This window comes from Hyaena hyaena, unplaced genomic scaffold (assembly GCF_003009895.1).
Source record: "Hyaena hyaena isolate Hyena2069 unplaced genomic scaffold, ASM300989v1 scaffold_336, whole genome shotgun sequence".
Lineage (NCBI taxonomy): Eukaryota > Metazoa > Chordata > Mammalia > Carnivora > Hyaenidae > Hyaena > Hyaena hyaena.
In genome coordinates this window covers 922116-946322 of record NW_024080969.1, presented here as the reverse complement: position 1 = coordinate 946322, position 24207 = coordinate 922116, and the positions used below count along the sequence as shown (strand labels likewise).

At 45.0% G+C, this 24207-nt stretch overlaps 1 protein-coding gene across 2 annotated transcripts in view; it reads left to right on the top strand.

The window, feature by feature from the left end:
- The window catches only part of CYFIP2 (cytoplasmic FMR1 interacting protein 2), a 131952-nt gene that overhangs the window by 11405 nt on the left and 96340 nt on the right, over positions 1-24207 (top strand). For both annotated transcript variants that reach the window (XM_039249455.1, XM_039249454.1), the window contains exons 2-7: positions 9199-9338; positions 11077-11166; positions 16780-16857; positions 18580-18681; positions 22123-22304; positions 24034-24130. In XM_039249455.1, coding sequence (XP_039105386.1) covers positions 9222-9338; positions 11077-11166; positions 16780-16857; positions 18580-18681; positions 22123-22304; positions 24034-24130 — 666 coding nt within the window. In that variant the 5' untranslated portion in view covers positions 9199-9221. The remainder of the gene's footprint in view (positions 1-9198; positions 9339-11076; positions 11167-16779; positions 16858-18579; positions 18682-22122; positions 22305-24033; positions 24131-24207) is intronic.

The following is a 24207-nucleotide window of genomic DNA, read 5'->3' as shown; positions in this document are numbered from 1 at the left end:
GACATGAGATGATTTTCAGATGACATCTGTTGTTTTCAGTTTCCTTTTGTTTATGGCAAGTGATACTGGTTCTCTGTTAGTGGATGTAATATGAGCTTCCTTCTAAAATATATTTATAGAGGGGCGCCTGGGTGGGTCAGTCGGTTAAGTGTCTGACTTTGGCTCAGGTCATGATCACATGGTTTGTGGGTTTGAGCCCCGCATCGGGCTCTGTGCTGACAGCTAGCTCAGAGCCTAGAGCCTGCTTCAGATTCTGTGTCTCCCTCTCCCTCTGACCCTCCTCTGTTCATGCTGTTTCTCTCTCTCTCTCACTCTCTCAGAAATAAATAAAAATATTAAAATAAAATAAAATAGATGTATAGAGTAAAAATGAAGTCTTTTTAGAAAAATTATTAAATAAATAATTGTACAGGCATATGTAGGGTATAACTGCATATTCCATTTAAATTAGCTGTGTTATCTGTAGTGAAGGAATAGGAATGGGAAAACTAGAAATGAAGCATGGCCAATTCAGGTCATGTCATTTTGCCGATGTTGTCAGGCATTTAGGTGTGCTCATGCATTCTCTCATCCAGTACTTCCTGAGTGCTTAATCTGTCTTCGGCACTCTGTTGAGGACTCTGAGGTTTTCAGTGACGGGTGAGAAATGGTCTCTAACCTCATGAAGCTTACACATGCGTGGATCATTCTACCCAATGAGGGCATCTATGTTTTCTTTCATGGGCAAACACAGATTGGTTGCTACTGGCCCCCTGGAGTTCTGTATTTGATGAAGATTCTGAGGCTGCCTGCGAACTCCTTGAGAAATAAAGGCATTATCAATTAGTAACAGTTGCCCTGACATGGGAAGAGGAAGTATCAGCACTCGTGACCTTTCTCAGGCAGAAAGCATCACAAGGGAGGTACTGCTGATGTACCTAGGAGTGGAATTGCTGGGTCACATGGCTACTCCTCTACGTTTCAAAATTTGAGGAACTGCTACACTCTTTCCCAAGTTGCTGCACTGTTTTACATTCCTACCAGCAATGTATGAGGGTTCGGATTTCACGGCCTCACCCACACTAAGAAGTCCTGGGAGTTTTAGGAAAGGGACAATCACATCATAGAGGGGAGAGACCTTGAAGGAGGAGTGAAATCAAGGTCATATGGTGATAGAAGGAAGAGAGTTGATTTCATAGATAATTGTTTATGAAATATTGAAGCTTTTCACTTTAAGTGTTCAAGTGTTAAATATTTGAACCATCAAAATGGAGTTCTTTCTAAAATGATTATAATCAAGGTAGCTTTTTTTGCTAGTTATATTCCTTTTTCTGCTCCCCCACTTTTAAAATCCTGGTATCTTGGACATAGCAATGTAATTCCTGAGTTTTAGGCTCACTGGCCAATCTACTCATTGAATACATCTTTATGTAGCTACAAGTGTGTGCTTAATACTATACTGGGAAGCTGTGTGTGAGTTAGACACAGCTCCTGGCCTCAGGGAATTTTTCATTTAGGGCAGGAGAGAAAACATGGCAAAATGTGTAATAAAGCATTATGGATGCCACGAAAGTAGGGGCATGCTGGGTTTAATGAGGGGCAAAGGAGAAATTGAATTCCGGTAGCAGGTAGGAGAGTCAGAAAGTCTTCTTAAGGAGGTAACCATTCCTTTCCGTCTCCGCCAGCTCTAGGATCATTCTGGCCATGTAAGAAGTATTTGGTGACTTCTGTGTACTGTGATATTTTTGATGCTTCTATCGGCTATTGACATACATAGAGTTCTGCTTCTGTATGTGGCCCAGATTGCCACGCCTGTTTGGTCCCTCCCCATCCTGCAGAGCTCTGCCTCTCCCTTCCCGTACCTGCTCTCAGCAGTGGGGCCTCGCCTACCTATGGCTTTATTTTACCCACAGGCAATACACTAAAAGTGCTATGGTGGGGGGTGGAGCCACAAGATTTGACCACTGGATAAGTCCAGTGTTCTTACAAAACTTCACTTCCAGCCTCTTCAGGATAAGCCACACGGTCCGTTTTGGTACACTCCATGAAGGTCCTGTAAGGTGCGCCCAGGTGACTGTGTCCTTGCTTGGCCCACACGCCTTTGAAGAAGCTTACTGTGACGTGTGAAAGGGTCTCAGCTGCAGGGGAAACACTGACCTGTGGAGCCACATCCTGTCACAGCAAACTTGGGTTCCCCACACAGTCCCCAACACACTTAGTATACACACATGATGGAAAAGCAGGCTACACTCCAGATTCCTTCTTGGAATTTTTCCTTGTTCTGTCAAATGCTGCTCAAGAATAAATTTTTTTAAGGGGGCCAATCTAAGCCTCCCTTTTATTTACTTTTATATTTGTATATTTATTTACATATTTACTTATGTAATATCTGTAAATATAAATATACACATATTTATAATTTTTTGAAATCATGTATTAATTGCTCTCTAGCTGGAGAGATTTACAGACAGGGGAAATAGTTCCTAGCATTTTGATGTTTATGAGACCCAAAGGTGACAGTTATGTAATCTTTCTGGGTTGGCAGAATCTTGTTATTCTTGAGCAGGGAAAAAGCAGCCAAACTGGAGGGGGGAAAAGGGGAAGTCCTTGGTATATCTTTTATAAAGGTACAAAAGTAGGTGTGGTCTAGAAGAAAGGGCAGAAAACTGGGAGTCAAGATATCTCCTTTCTGCTCTAGCTCAGCCACCAGCTGAGCACGTGACCTTGAAGGAACGTTTTCACTTCTCAGTAGCACCCGGCTCTCCTTAGAAAAACAGCAAAAGCAACACCTGGCCTTTCGAAACTGCAGGGTAGTTGTGATTGAGGAAATCAATATGAAAGACCTATAGAGCTGTGATGTTGGGGTCGAGATAATAATAATGCCCTCTTTTCTTATAGAATTGTTGCAATGTTTGATACATCCATTCACCCGCCCACTAGCATTTACTCTGTGCCTACTATTGGTCAGCGTTCCATATCCTGTAATGTTATATAATCCCCAGAATAAGTTACTGAGGGCAGGTTCTATTGTTAATTATCGCCCTTTTACAGGTAAAGGAACTGGGGCTCCAGAGGTTAAGTCATATGCTAATGGTCATAGAGCTAGTAAGTGGCAGATGATGGATTTGAACTCACAGCTCAAGCTTAACTGCTATTCTTAGCCTGGTATTCCGCTTCAGTAAAAATATCTGAACTATTTTTACTTTTCCTCCCAGAAAGTCAAATAGAAAATGACAGTGCAACTCTTTCACTTACAGAGCAGCGGGGCTTAGGGTGTGGTTAGTCAGAACCTGCATTCCCAAGGCCAGGTTCTCCTGGCACCCGTTTGGTGTTTGTGGGGCCCACCCCCTCCTGCTCGGGGTCCAGCAGTCATCTCAGCCACATGTCCCTAAAGCCCTTCTTGGAAGCAGATTGCCTGTGAGCCCAGTGTTCTTATTTTTCAGTGAAGCCAGGCCACTGTGTTTGAGCTTTTTAGAAAGATGCTGAGTTTAAATCTGCCATGAATACCCCACCCTGAGAGGTGGCAGCTGTGTGTGGTAAGTGATGCTCCCAGAATGCAGTTAATTTTTTAAGTATTTTTATTAATTTCTCTTCCAAAGTGGCAAAGTAGCCTTGTATTCATTGACTGAATATGAAGAATTATTCTCCTTTGGAAGATTGCATAATAGGCAGGACACTTGAGCCAGAAAACAGTTACGTATTTTCACGTATACAGGTTAAAATTTCCAGAATGTTTTTTCTTTCTTTTTTAAAATGTTTATTTCTGAGAGAGAGAGTCGGAGCACGAGTCGGGGAGGGGCAGAGAGAGAGGAAGACACAGAAACAGAAGCAGGCTCCAGGCTCCTGGTTGTCAGCACAGAGCCCGATGTGGGCCTCAGACTCACAAACTGTGGGATCATGACCAGAGCTGAAGTCAGATGCTCAACCAGCTGAGCCACCCAGGTGCCCCAAGAATGTTTTTTTTCTCTCGCACAGATGTGGAGTTGGCAGTGACCTACAGTACTTCAGTTAAAAAGGCCTGATTTCCTTCTCCCTTAGGCAGTGTGTGATCTACAAACACAGGAACCCAGTAGATAAGCTGCATTTGCAAGGAGAAAAGAAAGGTTGCCTTAACTGAAACAAAGACTCCTAAGTTAGCCGCTTGTAAGCCGTCACTCACTGATCCTCTTCAAGGAAAATGCAGGGGTCTTATTGTGTCAAAGGGAAAAAACCGTAAGGGTTATTCTGGTAGGTGAGTTATTTTCAAGTCTGTGAAAAGTCCAGAAGAAACCCAGGTTGTATAAGAAAGGTGAAGGGAAAGATCATGCCAAGGAGGTGAGTCAGGGAAGGTGAAAGAAGTAAAGACAGATAGATAAGAGCTGGTCATGTATATCTGTTGAGCCTGAAGTTTCTATGAAAATTTTCAAATTTACGTAGAATTGGATAGAAAAAAAATATAATAAATCCTCTGTAAGCATCACACAGCATTAACAGTTTTTCACTCATGGCCAGTTTAGTTTCATCTGCTATTCACTGTCTCCCCATCTAGTGTTATTTGGAAGCAAACCCCTGTATCATTTTTAACCATATTTTAGTAGGCATTTCTCAAAGATAACTCTCTTAAAATATAACCTTGATGTTACCTTATCTAAAAAATAATAACACTATTTCCTTAATATGATCAAATGCCCAGTTACTATTAAATTTTCTCATTCCCTCAGAAATGATTTTCTCAGGGTGGCTTGTTTGAAAGAGGATCCAAATAAGGTGACACACTGTGATAGTCTGGTAATCAGCTAGAGCTTCCCCTCCATCTCTTTTGTTTTTTCCCCATGGAATTTATTTGTTGAAGACACTGAGTCATTTGTCCTGCAGAGTTTCCCATAGATTGTATTTTACCATTTATATCACTGTGGTGATATATCACTGTACTGATATTCTAACATGTGCTTCTGTCCCATACATTTCCTGTGAACGAATGTCAAAGGCTTGATTAGATTCAAGTGTTTCGCTTTGGGTCCAGCATTCTTCATAAGATGGTGGTATGTTTTTCAATCAGGAGGCACGTAATGTCTGGTTGTCTTTCACTTTGTGATGTTAGCAGTTGATGATCAATCAGTGCCTCTCTCCATTTTAGGGGCTGCAATTTGGTTATCCAGTGGTTGGTTTGTATAGGAAAGGCACATGAAATGCTTGCCTTTTCCCTTTTATTTACCTATATTCAACATAAAATTTGGTTCACAGGCACCCTCCAACAATAATAAAGTAATAAAAACTGAGGTTTTATTAGATATCTTTATGGTCTCATGGTTTTAAATATATTTGATACTGCTTCAGGTGCATTGAGTTATGCTAAGTGATGCTCACAGAGCCCCATCTTTGGCCAGTGAAAGCTGCCTCAGGTTGGCTCCTGGGCCCTTGGATACGCCCCCGTAGTCATAGATAGAGAGCCGCTTCCTTGCTTTTTGCTGCAACAACTTGTTCTAGACCTTTCTTACACATTTCCAGTCCCAGACCTGGACTGAGCTGTTTCTCCAAGGAACATAGATGTTTTTAGCAGGAAATGGTATTTGCAGACCACAGCCTGGCACTCAAGTTGCACATTGCTCATGGGTTGCTCATTGTGCCTTTGTCTTTTCAGGGCACGGAACTAGGAAATAAACACACATACACATACTTGTATACATGCATACAGATGTATGTATATTTAAAGTTAAAACACGCAATGACTTCTTACAGATACCTCAAATTCATATTCAGGACTGTTTGGTTTACGTGGTCTTTGGTTTACGTGGTGAAGCGCCCCACTTCATTGTTTTTAGAGTGTCTCCTTACTGGAAATGCAGGCTCAAATTTCTGAATTTTTAAAATCATTTGGAATAGGTACTTTCTGTGTAGTTATTACAACAACTAATACTAATATACCTTCATTTGTTTTGTTTTACTTTTGGGAGGACGTTTGCCTTTTAAATTTAAATTTTATTTTACAATTATGTAAAATATGTGGTTTCATAGTAAAATCTACAAAACAAGGTATATTCAAAGAATTTTAGCCTCTGTCTCCACCCCCTTAGCCATGTTCCTGCTTATTGCTCTTCCCCAGAGGTGGCCAGTTTTTAAAATTAGATGGTTTATCCTTCCATTGTTTTTTTTTAAACATTTGTGTGTATGCATCACTGATTTCTTAGATAAGTGACAGTATACCATACGCACCATATCCTGGAGATGACCCCATAGTTGTGTGTATAGATAGATTCCTCATGTCTTTTTACTGTTGCCTAGTACCTCACTATGTGACTATACCGTAGTCTAGTCAGACAGTCTTCTGTTGAGGGACGTTTGCATTTTCCAGTCTTTTGCTATTACAGGCAGTTTTGCAATGAATAGCCTTGTGCATATGTCTTTTTGCATTTTTATCAAAGTGTCTATGGGATAGTTTCCTAGAAGTAGGATTGCTGGTTGTAGAATAAAATGTTCATACAAGTTTGTTAGATATTGCCAGATTTCCTTCCTTGTGCTGTTTTCCATTTGTATCCTTACCAACGATGTTTGAGAGGATCTAGTTCTCCACAGTCTTGCCAACAAGTATATGTCATCAGACTTACAGGGTTTTGCCAGTCTATCAGCGAGATATGGCATCTCCATGTAATCTGAACTTCTCTTACTATAAGGTAGGGCTATTTTTTTTAATGTCGTCTTTCAGGTCCTAGGGATGGATCCCAGGCATTTTATTATTAAGAAGCCGTTCCTGTGGTTCTTTGACATAAGCAGGACCAAGAACCGTTGATGCATAGTATTGGAAAAGATCGAGCACAGAGGCTGGTGTGAGATCCATCTTCATCACAATGAGTAACCTTGCAAGGGAAGTCTGAACACTTGGAAGGCGGCACGAAATCTGCAGCTGGAGAAACCTGGGTTCCAACCCCAGCTCCACACTTACCAGCACTTGACCTTGTGAAATTAAATTCTGACCTTTTTTTTGGCTCTTCTGTAAAATGAGAATAATCATAGCACCTACTTTTATAGGGTTGATGCGAGATTCAAATATGGAATGCTTGGCAGAATGTAAGGGCTAAAGAAATGTTAGTTTTATTATTATTATCATTATTTGAATGAGTAAAGAGAATTATTAGGGCTTTGAAACTTACAGATCACTATGCTTTATAAATTTATTAATCCGTCTCATAAAGTGAACTTAATACTAATGTAAGAGGGGCACCTGTGTGGCTTACTCAGTTAAACATGCAACTCTTGATTTTGGCTCAGGTCGTGATTTTATGGTTTGTGAGATCGAGCCCCGTTGCTGGACTCTGCACTAATAGTGTGGAGCTTGCTTGGGATTTTCTCTCTCTCCCCCTCTCTCTTGCTTCTCCCCTGCTCATGCTCACACGGGCATGCATGCTCTCTCTCTCTCTCAAAATAAATAAGCTTTAAAAAAATACTAGTGTAAGAAAGAAGATAATGATTTGCATGTGGATTGGCAAATGGTTTTGCTGTGGAACTGGATGCCACACTTAGAATTTAGGGGAGAGAGTAGGAAGAAGTGTAAGTATGCAGAGGACCTGAAACCATCACCAGGAGGCCAAGTGGGGAAGTCACGGCTGAGCTCCCTGTGCCCTCACTGAATGTGACCTTCACTGTTGCCAGAGTGCACGGCAGGGGGGGGTGTTAGAAAACTCAGTGCAATGGAAGCACACGGAACTGCCCAGCCCTGACCTGCTCTCCCAGCTGTGAGCCTGAAGGAGACGCAAGTGTAGGGCAACTCGCCCTTGGTTACACTCTGCAGCTGTTCCAGCCTCTAATGGCCCCTGGACCCACCTGTCATCATGTGGGTGGTCCTTTCCGCCCTGGGCTCGGACACCACATTTTCCAATGAACTTCCAGCCCCTAAACCCCACTCACACCTGCCTGGGATTGGGGAGGGGATGGGAGGGCGGCTCAGCCTATCAGCACAGTGGACTTTCTCTTTGTTTTCCTTTTCAAATGTGCCAAAGGGTCAGCTCATTATTAATATGAACCTTCTTAGTAAACTCAGTCTTTTAGACTTTTATTCACATGGGCTACTCGGTTTTGTTTTGCTCTGTACTTTGCTTCGTATATTTCTGCTTTTGTAATGATCAGTCCCTACATTATCATTTCTTTGGGTTGATTTTTATTCTTTCTTTAGATTCCTGAGTGAAAATTAGGTTCTTTTAGTTTCGCTCTTTTTTTCTCCTAAATGCATGTAAGGCACTTATATGCTCTCTGCCTTTCAATTGTAAATGTTTTATGGTTCTATTTGAATTCCTTTTTAGGTATGAATAGCCTGGAAGTATGTTTTTATAGATTATCATAGGTAAGGGCGGTTTCTTGGCTATGATTTGTATTATTGATTTCTAATTGTATTGCACAGTACTTAGCGAATGTGACTTCTAGGACATCATATTTGGGGGAACTCATGAGAACCTATTTTATGGCCTAAGGCATGATCTTTTTTTATCAGTGTTTCACGTATGCTTTGAAAAAATGAGTGTTCGCTAGGTGCTGAGTTCTTAAAATAGTAGTTGGCTCGAGTTGGGTAACTGTGTTGCTCAGACCCATCAGCTTCACCGCGTCGTGAAGCTCTCATCAAAGCCACTGTGCACAAAACATCCCCAGGCCAAGGAAGACCAGGGCTCTTCTATTTTTGCAAGTGAGGTTGAATTTGCTGGAGCCTGAATGCTTGTAGTCCCAGCTTAGTTAGCTTGTGAAACCTAGGCCCTGGTTTCAAGTTGATAATCGTGGCTGTTTCCCTCATGGGTATTTGTGCCGTGTGGTCATCTAGGAGTGGAACGGATACCTACCCTCCTGAAGACCAGAGCGGGGGACCGGCCGTGGCCCATGTCTTGCCTCAGGCACTATCTGAGACCCTTTGCCCTTAGTGCGGTGGTGTGAATGCTACACAGAACTGCTGTGCGTCTTGGTTCTCCATCAGTCATGTGGCTGCCACTCCATCTGCCATGCTGGCCACAGAGGGCTGTGGTGAGGCTTAGTCCAGACAACAGACATAAAAAACAACCTTGTAAACTGTGCAGAGATCCTCAAATATCAGGCACAGGTTGCAGGCACCTCGTGAAGAGGTAGTGAGTGGACGTGGGCCCAATGCATGTGAACAGCCCCCCTTTGTTCTCTGGAAGGAGCCTGAACACGGTGAGACTGCTCTCGCCCCTAACACCTCTGACACCCCTGACACTCTCCACCCTGTCTTCTCCTTTCCTTCACTGCACAGTACGCAGACTGCAGCCATGACCACCCACGTCACCCTGGAAGATGCCCTGTCCAACGTGGACCTGCTGGAGGAGCTGCCCCTCCCCGACCAGCAGCCATGCATCGAGCCGCCACCTTCCTCCATCATGTACCAGGTCAGTTCTCCGGACGCCCTAAGTGGCTGTGCCCTGAAGGCACAGGAAAGCGGGAGGTCTGCATCTAGAAGGTGAAAGGTCCTGGGCTGCTGGAGTCCCTTGTGCGCTGCTGGAGCAGAGTATGAGGAATAGATTAACTAGTAAACGAATACCAGGACTATTTCCCCTCTGTTGATCTGCTCTGACCCCACATACCTTCCCGGCTGTTCTTGCTGCAGCATCAACCAAGGTTTTGGCAGCTCTGATCTCATGAATTAAATATTACAATTTGGAAACCCCTAGAGGCTGCCTGGGTAATTACTTTCCCTTCATGTATGTGAGAAGAGCTCTTCAGCTCCCCACAGCAGCTAATGGCTTGGGGAAGTCGCTCACTATGGTTTGCTTTTGCCTGAGAGGAGAGCTTGTGATAAACCATATCAGATTGTTCAAAACTGTGACCCCCCCCCCCCATCCCACCAGGGCATGACTAGAAGAGCATCAGGGTAGCCAGAGTGAGCCTTGCAAATAGCTCCTTGTCTGGGCATGCTGGGCAGTGTGCCACGTTGGGAGAGAACAAGTTAATATAAAATTTTTAGCTGTATTTGATCTTTTCTAAGTTCTGGGGCTGCTAAATCAGACTAAATATGATGCATAATACATTTGTAATTTCCTTCAGTAGTTAGATTTTATCAAGCACATTCCTAAAGGTTCCATTTATAAGCTTGGCTTATTCACATCTTCTAACCCAGGTTAAATTTTTAATTATATGCATTTCTTTTTATTACAAGCAATACAGAAAGGTCTAACAAATAAAAATTTCCCTCTATGACTATGCACACACATACCCCTCTTTACTAAACATATAATATAAAAATATACAGAGATATAGATGTTTTTAACCAAATGGGAACCATACTATAAATAATTGCTCTGTGATTTAGCTTTTTAAAAAAAATTAATGTTTTATTTATTTCTGAGAGAGAGAGAGAGAGACAGCTTGAGCAGGGGAGGGTCAGAGAGAGAGGGAGACACAAAATCTGAAACAGGCTCCAGGCTCTGAGCTGGAGAACTCAGCACAGAACCCGATGCGGGGCTCGGACCCACGAACTGTGAGATCATGACCTGAGCCGTGAGATCATGACCTGAGCTGAAGTCAGACACTCAACCAACTGAGCCACCCAGGTGCCCCTGATTTGGTTTTTTAAACTTGAAATCTATTATGGATACTTTTCCATAACAGTACTACAATGCTATCATTTTATTTTTAACCACCACATAATACTTATAAGTCCACTGAACAGATGTACTATTAATTATTTAGCCTGTTGCTGTTAATGGACGTTGGGATGGTTTCCATTTTTTTTTCTGTCACACAAAAAATGCTGCAGTTATTATCCTTGTACATGCGTATCTGCAGCCTCAGGTGAGTATTTTTGCAATTGCTGGGTGAAAGCAATGTGTATCGTAACTTTTCACAGCCCTTTAGAATCGTATAGTTGAAGCATTTGCTTCCAAGCCTCGGCTGGCTGGCTGAAGCTGGCTACCTAGCGACGGGTGGAAGCAGTTCCGGGCCCTGTTTAGCCAGCTCCCGCTGGCGTGAGTCAGAGTTGGATTTTCTCAGGGGTAGATCAAAGCATGATGTGGAGATAGGTTTCCACAGAGTCTGGTGGCATCTGTTGGCAGCGGGGGCTCCCCGGACACCCAGCCGCCTTGGACTTGTTTCCCACCCAACAACTGCTTCTTCCTCTAATTCCCACAGGCTAACTTTGACACAAACTTCGAGGACAGGAATGCATTTGTCACAGGCATTGCAAGGTACATTGAGCAGGCTACGGTCCATTCCAGCATGGTAAGTCGCCGTGACCCTGCCAGCGTGGGAGGGGCAAATGCTCCTCTGTTCCTCCCGAGAGCCAGAGCCCCCTGCAGAGAGCCCCCTGCCTCAGGCAGCCCCTTCTCCTTAAGCCCAGTTCCCAAGCTCTGCCCCACCCCTTCCCAGTGCCTGGGGCAGTGTTCTAACCTTGCAGTTCCTCCTCACCCTGAGGGCCCAACTTGATCCTACTCCCTCCCTGAACTTCTGTAGCTTTTTGAAGTAACATGTCATGTCATTAGATCTTGCCTTACCTTATACTTTATAGATTACTGGCTGTGTGGCAGTTTGTCTCTTGACCAAAGCAAAAGGTTTCTCAAAAAAAAAAAAAAAAAAAGAGAGAGAGAGAGAGAGAGAGAGAGGGCATCTGTAGAACAACACATTCTTGATTTAAGGACGGGGGTGGCCTAAATCATTCACAAGTGTGGTCATGGTCTGATGGGTCTGTATGTGACCCAGCTGTGAGGGATCACCCACCTCCCTCTTGGGCTTTCATTGATTTTGTTCTCACTGGCACTGAAATTTGAAGAATTCCAGAATCCTCATCCAGAGGCTTTGCCTGCAGCTCAGTGGACCTCTCCCACTCTTATCAGTTATGTGCTACAAGCCTTGCCTAACGGTACCCAGCCCCATCCATTCAGTAAATCTTGCGCCACCTCATACCTGCAGAGACTGTGCTGAGGGATCTGTAAGGTCAAATACGGGCCAGTCTTGATTCTTAATGAGGCAGTGCAAAATAAGTTTCCCATTTATTGAACATTTTCTGTGTAGGTATATTTTTTAAAGTTTTTTAAAATTCCAGTGTGGATACATACAGTGTTGTATTAGTTTAAAGTGTACGATATAGTGATTCAGCAATTCCATGTATTACTCAGTGCTCATCATAAGTATGCTTTTAATCTCCTTAACCTATTTCACCCATTTCCCTCTGCATCTCCCCTCCAGTAACTATCAGTTTGTTCAGTTAAGAGTCTTTTTTTTTGGTTTGTCTCTTTTTTTTCCTTGGCTCATTTGTTTTACGTCTTAAATTCCACAAATAAGTGAAATCATATGGTATTTGTCTTTCTCTGGAAGACTTATTTTACTTAGTAATCTTCCTAGATACATCCATGTAACTGTACAAGTGGCAAGATTTCATTCTTATTTTTTAAGATTTATTTTATTTTTAGAGTGAGAGAGGGAGAGCGAGCATGAGTGAGAGGAGGGACAGAGGGAGAGAGAGAGAGAGAGAGAGAGAAAGAAAGAAAGAAAGAAAGAAAGAAAGAAAGAGAATCTTAAACTGAGCATGGAGCCTGACACGGAGCCTGTGTGTGTGTGTGTGTGTGTACACATGCCACATTTTGTCCATTCATCTATCAATGGGCACTTAAGTTGCTTCCATATTTTGGCCATTGTAAATAATGCTGCAATAAACATATAGAGGTGTATATATCCTTTCGAATTAGTGTCCTCATATTCTTTGGGAAAATACCCAACAGTGTTATTACTGGATCATATAGTAATTCTATTTTTGATTTCGGGGGGGAACCTCCATACTGTCTTCCACAGTGGCTGCATCAGTTTGCATTCCCACCAACAGTGCATGAGGGTTCCTTTTTCTCCACATCTTCACCAACACTTGTTATTTCTTGTGTTTTTGGTTTTAGCCATTCTGACAGGTGTGAGGTGATATCTCATTGTGGTTTTAATTTGCATTTCCCTGATGTTCAGTGAGGTTGAGCATCTTTTCATGTGTCTGTTGGCCATCTGTATGTCTTCTTTGGAGAAATATCTGTTCAGGTCTTCTCTGTGCAGATATTTTAAATGCAATGTTTGAATTAGTCCTCACCCCACTCTGTGAGACAAGTTTTATTACAATATCCACTTTACAGACAGGAAAAACTGATATTCAGAAAAGTTAAGTGACTTACTCAAGGTCCTGCCATTAACAACCGACGTTGCCAAATGCAAGTCTGTCTGTCTACAAAACCTGTGCTCTAGATTAGTCCATGCAGACAAATAGGAATGCACAAAGTTAAAGGTAAATGACATGGTAAGAGTCCAAGCTCTGTGTTTTTGAAGGGTCTTTGAGAGGGTCAGAGAAAGCTTGATGAAGGAAGGGGCTGTTGTATACTCTATGTACACACACACATATGTTAACCATACACATGATTTAAAATGTATAAGATATTCTCATACATAGTATCATTAGAACCTTATAACAGCCTGTGACTTGCAAAGGGATCATTTATATTCATTTTTGAGATGAAAACAAAACAAAACAAAACAGACCTAGAGAAGTTAACAAGCTCATGATCCCGCAACTAGTAAATCACAGGATTGAAACTGGGATCCAGGACTTATGATTCCCAGTCTGATCTCCTTCCATGCAACTCTGCTGTCCTACATAGTTAGAATTTTCTCTGTCAGAGATGAGGTAGGGAGGGCACACTCAGTTGTGGAACCAGCAAGAGCAAAGGCACAGAGAATAAAAATTTTTCAGAAACATCCTGGGTTAGGGTTTCTCTGTGCTGTACATGTATGGTATCTCTTTCTGTGTCCAAATTTCCTTTTCTGGGCTGCACACTGGAATTGCCTCAAGAGCATTAAAAAATACCAAAGCCTTGGCCCCTACCCTGGGAATAATGATTTACTTCTGGTGGGGGCATGGCCAGGGCATCAGGAGTTTTCAAAATTCTCCAGGTGACTGATTGCAGCCAGGTTTGAGAACCAGTGATTTAGGCCACCTCTTTACCTCTGAATGAGAGATCTGTGACATTTTCATGACAAAAGGTGAGCCCAAACAGAGCCAAGACCAGATCTTAATTCTCCTGAAGCCCACTTAGGGCTCCTTCTACCACAGCATCCTGACCTGTACTCCAGGTGTAGAAGTCTGGTCGATGGTCACCTGAACCATTCCTGGGGCAGAGTGCACACCATGCTTGTTTGCTGCACGCCTCCCAGCACACAGCACAGAGCCTGGGACCTGCGCATGCTCAGTAAAGCATTCAGTGAGGGAACGCTGGACTCCTTACCCCGCTGTTGGGCGGTTTGGTGCTAAGTAGACACATGTTCCCTGTGCTGCTGTCATTTCCCTCTTTTTTTTTTTTATGCTTTATTTATTTCTGAGAGAGAGAGAGAGATAGTGTGAGCAGGGGAGGGTCAGAGAGAGAGGGAGATACAGAATCTGAAACAGGCTCCAGGCTCTGAGCTGTCAGCACAGAGCCCGACGTGGGCTCCAACCTACGAACTGTGAGCTCATGACCTGAGCTGAAGTCGGATGCTCAACTGACTGATCCACCCAGGTGCCCCTGTCATTTCCCTCTTTTGACATCTGTTCTGAAACAAGGGCAACTGTAGACCCACAGGCTTGATCTTGGTTTTTTTTGGCCTCAAGGACAACGTATTATTGATTTTTAATGTTCCCCAAATTAGGAATCGAAAATATGACTCATCAGTGACATTTGCTGTTGAAAACAAAACTATAGGAAATAATATGTTCCAAATTAAATCTGATCTTGCACTAGGGAGATATTATGATACAGATGTGATACATGGAATTAAAAAATCAGTAAAGGTTCATTTTTATATCAATATGAACATTTACAAGAGAGATGGTCTAGTAATACTTTTTAATTTTTTTGTAAATGTCATATCACATAAAATTCACAATGTCATATAAGCTTCATCACCACTGAATTTCTGTCAGCACTAAAAGAAACCCCAGGCCCATTAACAGTCGCTCCCAATTCCTGTCTCTCCCCAGCCCCTCACAAAACCCACTCTACTTTCTGTTTCTATGGCTTTGACTCTTCTGAGCACTTGATCTAAATGGGTCAGGAAACATGTGGACTTGTGTGGCCGGCCTGATGTTTTCATAGTTGGTCCATGGTGTGGCACGAATCAACTCTTCATTCCTGTGTATAGACAGACACTGTTCCCTTGTGTGGCTTTTATTGATCCAGGCATCAGTGAGTAGACATTTGGGTTGTTGCTGCTTTTTTTTTAAATTTTTTATTTATTTCTGAGAGAGAGACAGCATGAGCAGGGGAGGGTCAGAGAGAGAGGGAGACACAAAATCTGAAATAGGCTCCAGGCTCTGAGCTGTCTGTCAGCACAGAGCCTGATGTGGGGATCAAACCCACTAATTGTGAGATCATGACCTGAGCTGAAGTCAGACGCTTATGTGACTGAGCCACCCAGGTGCCCCAGGTTGTTGCTACTTCTTGACTATTAGGACAGTGCTGCTGTGAACAAGTGTGCAAGTTTCTGTATGGACGTGGGGGCACCTGGGTAGCTCAGTAGGTTTTGAGTGTCCAATTCTTGATGTCTGCTTAGGTCATGATCTCAACTTCGTGGGATCAAGTCCCACACCAGGCTTTTCACTGATGAGGAGCCTAGTTGGGATTCTCTCTTTCCCTCTCTCTGTATCCCTCCCCTGTTGGCACATTCACTCTCTCTCTCTCACACACACAAAATAAATAAATTCTAAGAAATAAAAAGTTTCCGTGTGGACCTATGTTTTCATTTGTCTTAACTGTGTGGAAGTTGAATGGAGTGGAATTGCTGAGTCCTATCATAAGTCTGTATTTAACTCTTTGAGAAACTGCCAGACTCTCTTTTTGCTAGTAATACTCTCACCTCCCTTTACAGATCACCTACAGAGAGAGTATGAGAGAGTATGTGTATGTGAGTGAATCTGTGTGTGTGTGTGTGTGTGTGTGTGTGTATTCCATTGAATTTGCATAAAATTCTCGGAGGTCATTAGTGTTATTGCCATTAAACAGATACTAAATGGAGAATTCTAGGTTGAGTGATTTCTTGAAGAGCAAAGGGAAGGGCTAACAAGTGATGAAACTGAGATTTGAGCCCAGATATTTGGACCCTGAGTTTAGGGCTCTTAGCACTTGCTAGGTGAGGTGAGTCATCACTATATTTTTCAGATTCATTTTCCATGCTGTTATTGGTTTTGCCATCTGCTGTACATTATTTTAAAAAGTTGATCTGAAGCATTTTCTTCTGAAATAGTAGCGAGCATTCTTATAAAAGGGCAAACAGTACTCTGTAATATGAAAAGTGAAAGCCCCTATTGATCCAGCCCCACGGACAGCTTGCTAATCCTAGCTTGGGGCGTATGCACCAAAATACGTTTCAGTACCCAACAATATACTTTCATAATTATTGCTCTTTGTTTGGTTTTTGAACATACCTGCCATCCATACTGTTTTACTTCTTGCTTATTTTCTTGCTAACAGTATGCCTGATACAACTTTTGCTATTGGAACAAATAGATCTGCCACCTTCTTTCAAAGGTGGCCGTCCATCTTTGAAAGGTGTGACCGGCTGGTAGAGCCTTTGGATGTCTGAGGAGGGTCATTTAGGACAGGGCTTCTTAAACTTAATTGTGTACCTGGATGAGTCACCTGGGAGTTTTACAGATTCTGATTCTGTAGGCCCAGCCAGGGGCCCAAGATCCTGCATTTCTAGTACGCTTCCCAGGTCATGCCCATACTGGTCCACAGACCACTGTGAGCGTGAGGATCTGGGGGGCCGTGGGGAAGCCTTCTGGCACCGGCGTGCATGGTTTCTCCCTGCTGAGTGTGTTTTGCTTTTCAGAATGAAATGCTGGAGGAAGGACATGAGTATGCCGTCATGCTCTACACTTGGCGCAGCTGTTCCCGGGCCATCCCCCAGGTGAGACCGTCCTCACTGGGTGCCCTCCTGGCCCTCCAGGGGCCGCTACGACCCTCACCTCACCCCTCCCAGAGAGCTGAGTGCCTCCAGGTGGCCTGGACGGAAGCAGGGTGCTTGCTCAAGACATTTGGAGAGCTTCCCATGAGACTGAAGACACCTTAAAAAGATACTTGTTCAGGGCGCCTGGGGGGCTCAGTCGGTTAAGCATCTGACTTTGGCCCAGATCCTGGTCTTGTGGCCATGAGATAGAGTCCCACATCCCTCGGGCTCTGTGCTGACAGCACAGCACTGATTATCTCTTTCTCTCTCTGCCTCTCCCCTTCTCGCTCTATCTCTCAAATAGGTAAATAAACTTGAAAAAAATCATTCATTACTTCAAAAGCAGTATGTGCTACGTGTATGACACCCAGACCATTGCAGAAAGATATAAAGTAAACAGCAGGACACCCCCACCTCCTGACCCCCACCACCCAGACCCACCCCCCACCACCCAGACCCACCACCCACCATGGACGCCTTGCTGCGTATTCCTCTGGACCTTGCCCCTAGAATATCATGAATATCCCTATGAATATTATTTTGTAAATGATCATTTATAAAAGTGTGTTTTGCATTTATATTGTTCTACCACTTGCTTTTTTCCACCTAATTCTTTAATACTGACTTTTTCATGTTGACTCATACAGATATTACATGTACTATAATTATCATCATCCTCTAATTCATGGGTCCCATTATTATAACAAGATTAACAAACCACAGGTGTGTAAAGTAAACAGAAACTATTCCTCTCTCTTCTTCCCCTTAATTCTAGGCCCCAGAGGTAACTACTTATTAACAGTTTGCTTTGAACTCTTTCAGATTTCCTATGCCTGTATTATATATGGACACACAAACACACACACTCTTTTGTTCTGTGTTTTATTTGATAAAAAATGGGATTAAATTATACTTCATGTCCTGTGAGTTTTCTCACCTGTCGGTTTATGGTAGCAATCTTTCATGTTAGTTCACATAGATCTATCTCATTCTTTCTAGCAGCTTTATGATGATACTGTATGAATGCATCATATTTTATCCCTTTGACCACGACTGGTAGATATTTAACTTATAGCTACCATTTGAAGAATTTCTAAGCAACAATGTGAAGAATGTCCCCGTGCTTGTCTTTTGCTCACTCTTGTTTCAGCTGAGCAGTCAGCAGTCTTGGGTGTGCATGCTGTGAAAACATCTACCCTGTGATTCTGATGTGTTGAAAACCCCTGGGCAGGAAAAAGGGGTTTCTTTACAGAGCCAGGTTTGGCCGGGGGGCTATGCCCCAGGTGCATCTGGAGCAGTGGCTAGAATATTCTTCTCTGCTTAGAACCTGGTGGGGCCCCATTGGGGTAGGAATTGGGAAAGGCTTTGAAGGAGGGAGACCGTGCAGATTGATGTAAGTGTGTGTACGGCTCAAGGTCAGGACCCTTGACCCTGACTCTAAACGGATTGCAGGGAAGAAGCGTTCTGTTCTCAGGCCCAGGTAGTTTCTTGAAGCCAGTGTCTGCTGAGGGTTCTACCAGACAGTCAGGGCTACCCCAGCCTCTGCTCACTAGGGTGACCATGCATTTATCATCCTAAACAAGGTACCTTTGAGTGCGCAAACAGGGCCTATTAATAAGACAACAGACGTGAACCATAACTGCCTTGGCAAAGCAGGACATGTGATCTCCCCTCTCCCCGCAGGTGAAATGCAATGAGCAGCCCAACCGGGTCGAGATCTATGAGAAGACAGTGGAGGTGCTGGAGCCAGAGGTCACCAAGCTCATGAAGTTCATGTACTTTCAGGTGAGGGGTAAGGGCGGATCTGAATCAGAGGACGTGAGAGGGCCCCACTCTGCCAGATGCTGGGGTCTGGATTTTTGAGCCATTTTATTTATTCCTCGAGCCAGTATTTCTTAGGTGCTCCTGACATGCCCCTTGGAAAGCAAGATGGACAGGCCTCCCCCTGTCCCTGTGATTTACATCCTAGTGAGCACATGAGTGTGTTTCAGGTAGAAGGAGAGACTGACAGTAAACAATACACAGCCCTTTTCAGTCCTTTCAGGGTGTAGTAAGTGCTGTGAGTAAAATAAAACTTAGAAATAGTAACTCTGGGGTGCAGGGTGTCTGTGACATAGCGCAGTTTAGGGATAGCCTGTCAGGAGTGGCATTTGAACACATGAGAAAGAGGCTGGCGTGCAGTGATGGAGGAAGAGGGTTTCACGTGGAAGGAACAGCAGAGGTAAAGGTCCTGGGGCCTGTAGGAGCACAGCATGTTTAACAAATGGAACGAAGCCAGGGAGGCTGCAGAGTGAGAAGGGACGGGTGACAGAGGTGATGGGGGGAGGTAGGCAGGCCCTTCTAGGGCACTGTAGGCCAGGAAGTAGGACATAAAAAGAATACGTGGATTTTACTCAGCACCACAGGAGCCACTGGGGGTTTCTCATGATACGTTCTGATTTGAGGTTTTACAGCAGCGTTCTGGCCGCTGTGTGGGAAAGGGATGGGAGGTGGGTGGCGGTGGGGGGAGAGAAGAGCGACAGCAGGGAGACCATCTGGGAAGCCAGGAAGATCTATCATTTAAAGAAGAAAAGAGAAAAGAGAACCAAGGGCCTCCACAAATGGAAGGTAAGAGGGTAGGCTGGTTAAACAGAAGTGGCAAAGGGAAAGTCCTGCAGACAGGGTATTATTATGGTTGTGTCAGGAATGCAGGCTGAACACTGCGAGACTGGTCTGTACCCTGGGGCGGCAGTCACACCACACACTCCATGCACACTCATGCTCCACTGTAGAGCTGAGCCTCGTAAATAGGCTCGCAAGCACCGGCCAAATGTCCACTCTTCACACAGCTCTGCCCAGGCCAGGGCGGGAGGTGGGAATGTCTGGGGAAGGTGCGGGTGCTTGGCATCCAGGGCGGGAGGTGGGTATGTCTGGGGAAGGTGCGGGTGTGTGCCATCCAGGATGGGAGGTGGGAATGTCTGGGGGAGGTGGGAATGTCTGGGGAAGGTGCGGGTGCTTGGCATCCAGGATGGGAGGACCGGCTTCCAAGGCAGAGAAACCCAAGGTTCTGCTCTCCTGTCCTTGTGTGCCTGTGGGTTGTTTAACATCTGGCACCTTCAGTTCTCTCGCCTTGGAAATTATGCCAAATCTTCAGTCTGTGGTGAGGATAAATGAGGTCTCTTTGTAAAGAGCCAAGTAGATCTCTGGTTACAGAGTCGGTTTATCAAATGGCAGCTGCTGTTACTGGCATCCTGGGCCAGTCCTTAGGAGCCTCACCTCTGAGAAGGCAGGTCCAAGAGAGAAAAAACTACTCAGAGACTGATTAAGTGCTAAACTAAGTGCCTTCTGATGAGATATTTAGAGAAAGGAGGATCTGCAATAGTTTAGAAACATAGTAGCCATTAGCCATATAGGACTAGACACATTAAAACTAAGGAGAATTTAAAATTCACTCCCCCATCGCACCAGCCATTTCCATGCTCGGTGGCACGTGATGAGTGGCTCCTGTGTTGGACAGTCCAGATATGGAACATTTCCATCATTACAAAAAGTTGTATTGGACTTAGACCCTGGAAGGAGCGAGTATGGCTTGGTCTGGGCTTTGAAGGAGGGGAATGACTGGCCAGTAGGGTGCCCTACCTCTGCGGAGTAACGCTAGCCTACAAACAGTAATTCCCCTCCCTCCCCTTCCCCTCCTCCTCTGTCTGTATCTCTCTGAATTGCTGCTTTAGCCATTTTTTGTTACTGATCAGCTGCTTTTTTTGGTAACAGAATTTTTAAAGATACAATTTACATACCATACAATTTATCCAGTTAAATTGGACAATTCAACAGTTTTGTGTTGTGTATCCACCACCATAATCAACTTCAGAAGATTCTCACCTCAAGAAGAAATCCCGTACCCTCTCACTCCACCCATTACACCCTCCACATCCCCCCACCTCCAGCTTTAGGCAACCCCTAATCTATCTTGTGTGTCTATGGGTTTGCCTGTTCTGGACATCGCAGATAAATGGAATCATATGTGACCTTTTGTGACAGATTTCTTTCACTTAGCACATTGTTTTCAAGCACATTGTTTCAAGCATTGCTGTAGCGCATATCAAAACATAGGATCAAATACTGTTCTACTGTATGGATCTACCACATTTTATTTACACATTTATTAGTTAATGGACATTTAGGTTAGGTTTAGGCTATGTCCACCTTGGGGCCGTTACAAACAGTGCTGCTATGAATATCCATGCATACGTTTTTGGGTGGACACATTTTCATTTCTCCTAACTACTCTCCCTGCTTCTACCTTTACCCCCTGCAGTGTATTCTCACCACAACAGCTATTGTTTTAAAATACAATTCAGACCATGTTATCCTATTTCAGAGCCCTCTCACTTCTCTCTGTGACTCCTTCTATGTGGAAACCCTAGCCCTCATAAAGGCCTGCAAGAGCCAGTGGCCCTGGTCCCTCTCCATCTCCAGTTTCTTCCTTCTGCCCACTCCACTTCAACCACTGGCTTCGTTCTCATCCTTCAAACATGCCAGGCATGCTCCAGCCTCAGGGCCTTTGCACGGGCCATCCAGAATGCACTTCCCTCCGTTACCCCTGTCTTTCTCCTTCTCTTCTTTCAAACTCTTTTCCTAAAAGTTACATCTTGATGATTTCTTCTCTGATCTTCCTACTAAAGGGTACAGCTCTCTCTGTCCTGTCTATCCCCCTTTATTTTTCTCCATAGCGCATATCATATTCTGATAGGGAGTATTTGTTTTGTTGCCTGCCTTCCCTAGCATATAAGCTCCTTACGGTAGAAACTTTTCTTCTTTTTCGTTCCCTATTTTACCCCAGCACCCAGAATGGTTCCTGGTACATAGGAGATGTTCGTTGGATACCTTAGCCTCTCTCTCTCAATGTCTCTCTCACTCTTGGTCCCTAACCTGCTCCCTGTGGGTGCCTGACACTGTCCTAGGTGCTAGATGCAAAAATGAGTAAGACTCATACATCTTAGCGAAGGCATGGTGAATGAATTAATTGGTTTGACTCACTTGGCCGCAGGTTGCAAGCTGGTCCTCTAGCAATGAGCTCTGGATTTAGGGACTCCTCTGAGAAAGACCTCCCGGCAGATGTGGCTTTCTCTAGATGGCACTGGCTAAAGCCCCCAGAGAGCAAGCCTGGGTCCTGCTGTGCACCGAAAGCACAGTGAGCCACCCCACCAGGCTGCCTGTCCTCACCTGCTGCCCCTCTGCCTGCAGCGCAAGGCCATCGAGCGGTTCTGCAGTGAGGTGAAGCGCCTTTGCCATGCCGAGCGGAGGAAGGACTTTGTCTCTGAGGCCTACCTCCTGACCCTGGGCAAATTCATCAACATGTTCGCCGTCTTGGATGAGCTGAAGAATATGAAGTGCAGTGTCAAGAACGACCACTCCGCCTACAAGAGGTCAGGGCACCCTCCCCCACTCCCCTCGGCCTGGGTAGCCAGCCTAGGGAGGCAGAGGCTAGAGCCCTTCTGCTAGGCTCCTTCTCCAGCACAGCAGGGGTGGGGCTGTATCTGTTTTTGCAGTTGGAAGACTATAGGATGCAGAGCCGAGTCCTGGGAGACCTGGCTCTATGTCAGCTTTCTGTCTCCAGATGGCATCAAATCCTCCCGAGCCCCCACCTGTGGAGCAGTAGTGGTTTCTGTGATCCCATGCCATGTGGGACCAGGAAAATAAGCAGAAAATGGTCACATCCGTCATTTCCTACAAGATTCAGACAGCCAGTTCAAATTGCTCGTGTAAAAGAAGGAACTGGATTGGCTCCCGGAACGGAAAAGTTTTCACTGTATCTGGATCCAGATACTCAGATGATGGTGGTCTGGAACACTCTACCTCTCTCGGGCTCAACTTCCCCTGATAGCAGCTACTTGCTCAGGCAGGCCTGTGCCCTGTGGGAGCCACCAGCAGCTGTAAGCTTCCCTCCAACCAGCGTAGCTACCCCAGTTTCAAAGGAAAGAAGGGGTGCCTCTTTCAAATATATTTGCAAAAGTCCCATGGAGGATGGTCATTGCCCTGGTTTGGGTGGTGTGTGGACCCCTCCATCAGTTACTGGTGAGTGGGGGCTCCAGCTGGACAGGGGTTTGTCCTCAGAGTCAGTTGGGGGCCAGTGTCAGCTTACCAGAAAGAAGGACCGAGAGTGAGTGAGAGGTTGTCACTCTACAGAAATTAGGACCCAGCCGCCCGGAAGCAGCAGACATCTTTCCTTTGTGTTGTGGAGGCTCTGATGAGCTGTGCATTGTCGACACCTCTGGGGTGTCACTGATGAAGAGGGCCACATCCTCCCGGGGCTCCAGGGCAACCAGCGAATGTAGACAACACGCTGCTTCTCATGATTTTATCCTCCTGAGCAAACTGTGAAACCTGGGGATGCCCGCAGGCAGAGCCCGTCTCCAGCCTAGCTCAGCAATGACTGCTTTCACAAACTCACAGACAGCTCGTAGTATAATGTCTCCCCCACCCCCACCCCGTTCTCCCCAGTTGTGGTCACAAGTAACATGCTCTGTGAGCAGCTAGGGTGATGGGCAAGACGGGTGTCCTGTCTGTGCCCTCCCACGCCAACGGCGGGTCAGGCTGGAAGAGCCCAGGGTGCCGTGCTGTTCCCCCTTCGAGTCCTGGGTGTATTCCCTGCACCCATCATCCCTTCACCTGTGATCCTGCTAGGTGAAACAGACTTCTGTGTTCCGTGCACTGCTTAGCTTTAGAAACTTGGAGGTTTTCTATAAATAACATAATCCGCTCAAAGCCACTCAATGCACCCTGCATGGGGTTCTTCTCCGTGACCGCGGTGCAGCTGCACGGCGGGCCACAGCACGGCGCGAAGATGCTCGTTTCACCCTGCCTTGCCACCTCGGGCTGGTTGATAGGATGCCAGTTACCCTTAAACTAGCAGACTTTGACTTTCAGTGTAACCTTGCCTCTTCACTTTAGGTACCCTTATCACAAGGGTGTACATGGCCCCGGATGACATGACTGCAGAACACACTCTCCTTTGAGGTGTGAGTCCCCTGTGATATTCAGAGCTCCTTGACCTCAGGGGGCAGTGAAATTCTGGGCTAGGTAGGAGCAGGAGCCCGTGGGGCCTAGTTTCAGCTGGTTAGACTTGAGCATTCCTCTCTGCAACACCGTGTACAGGGCGGCACAGTTCCTGAGGAAGATGGCGGACCCCCAGTCCATCCAGGAGTCGCAGAACCTGTCCATGTTCCTGGCCAACCACAACAGGATCACCCAGGTGGTAGCACATTCCTTGCTCATCTTGGCCTGGTGTCCCAGGACACAGGCAGGGGCCTGAAGTGTGGGTGGACCTTG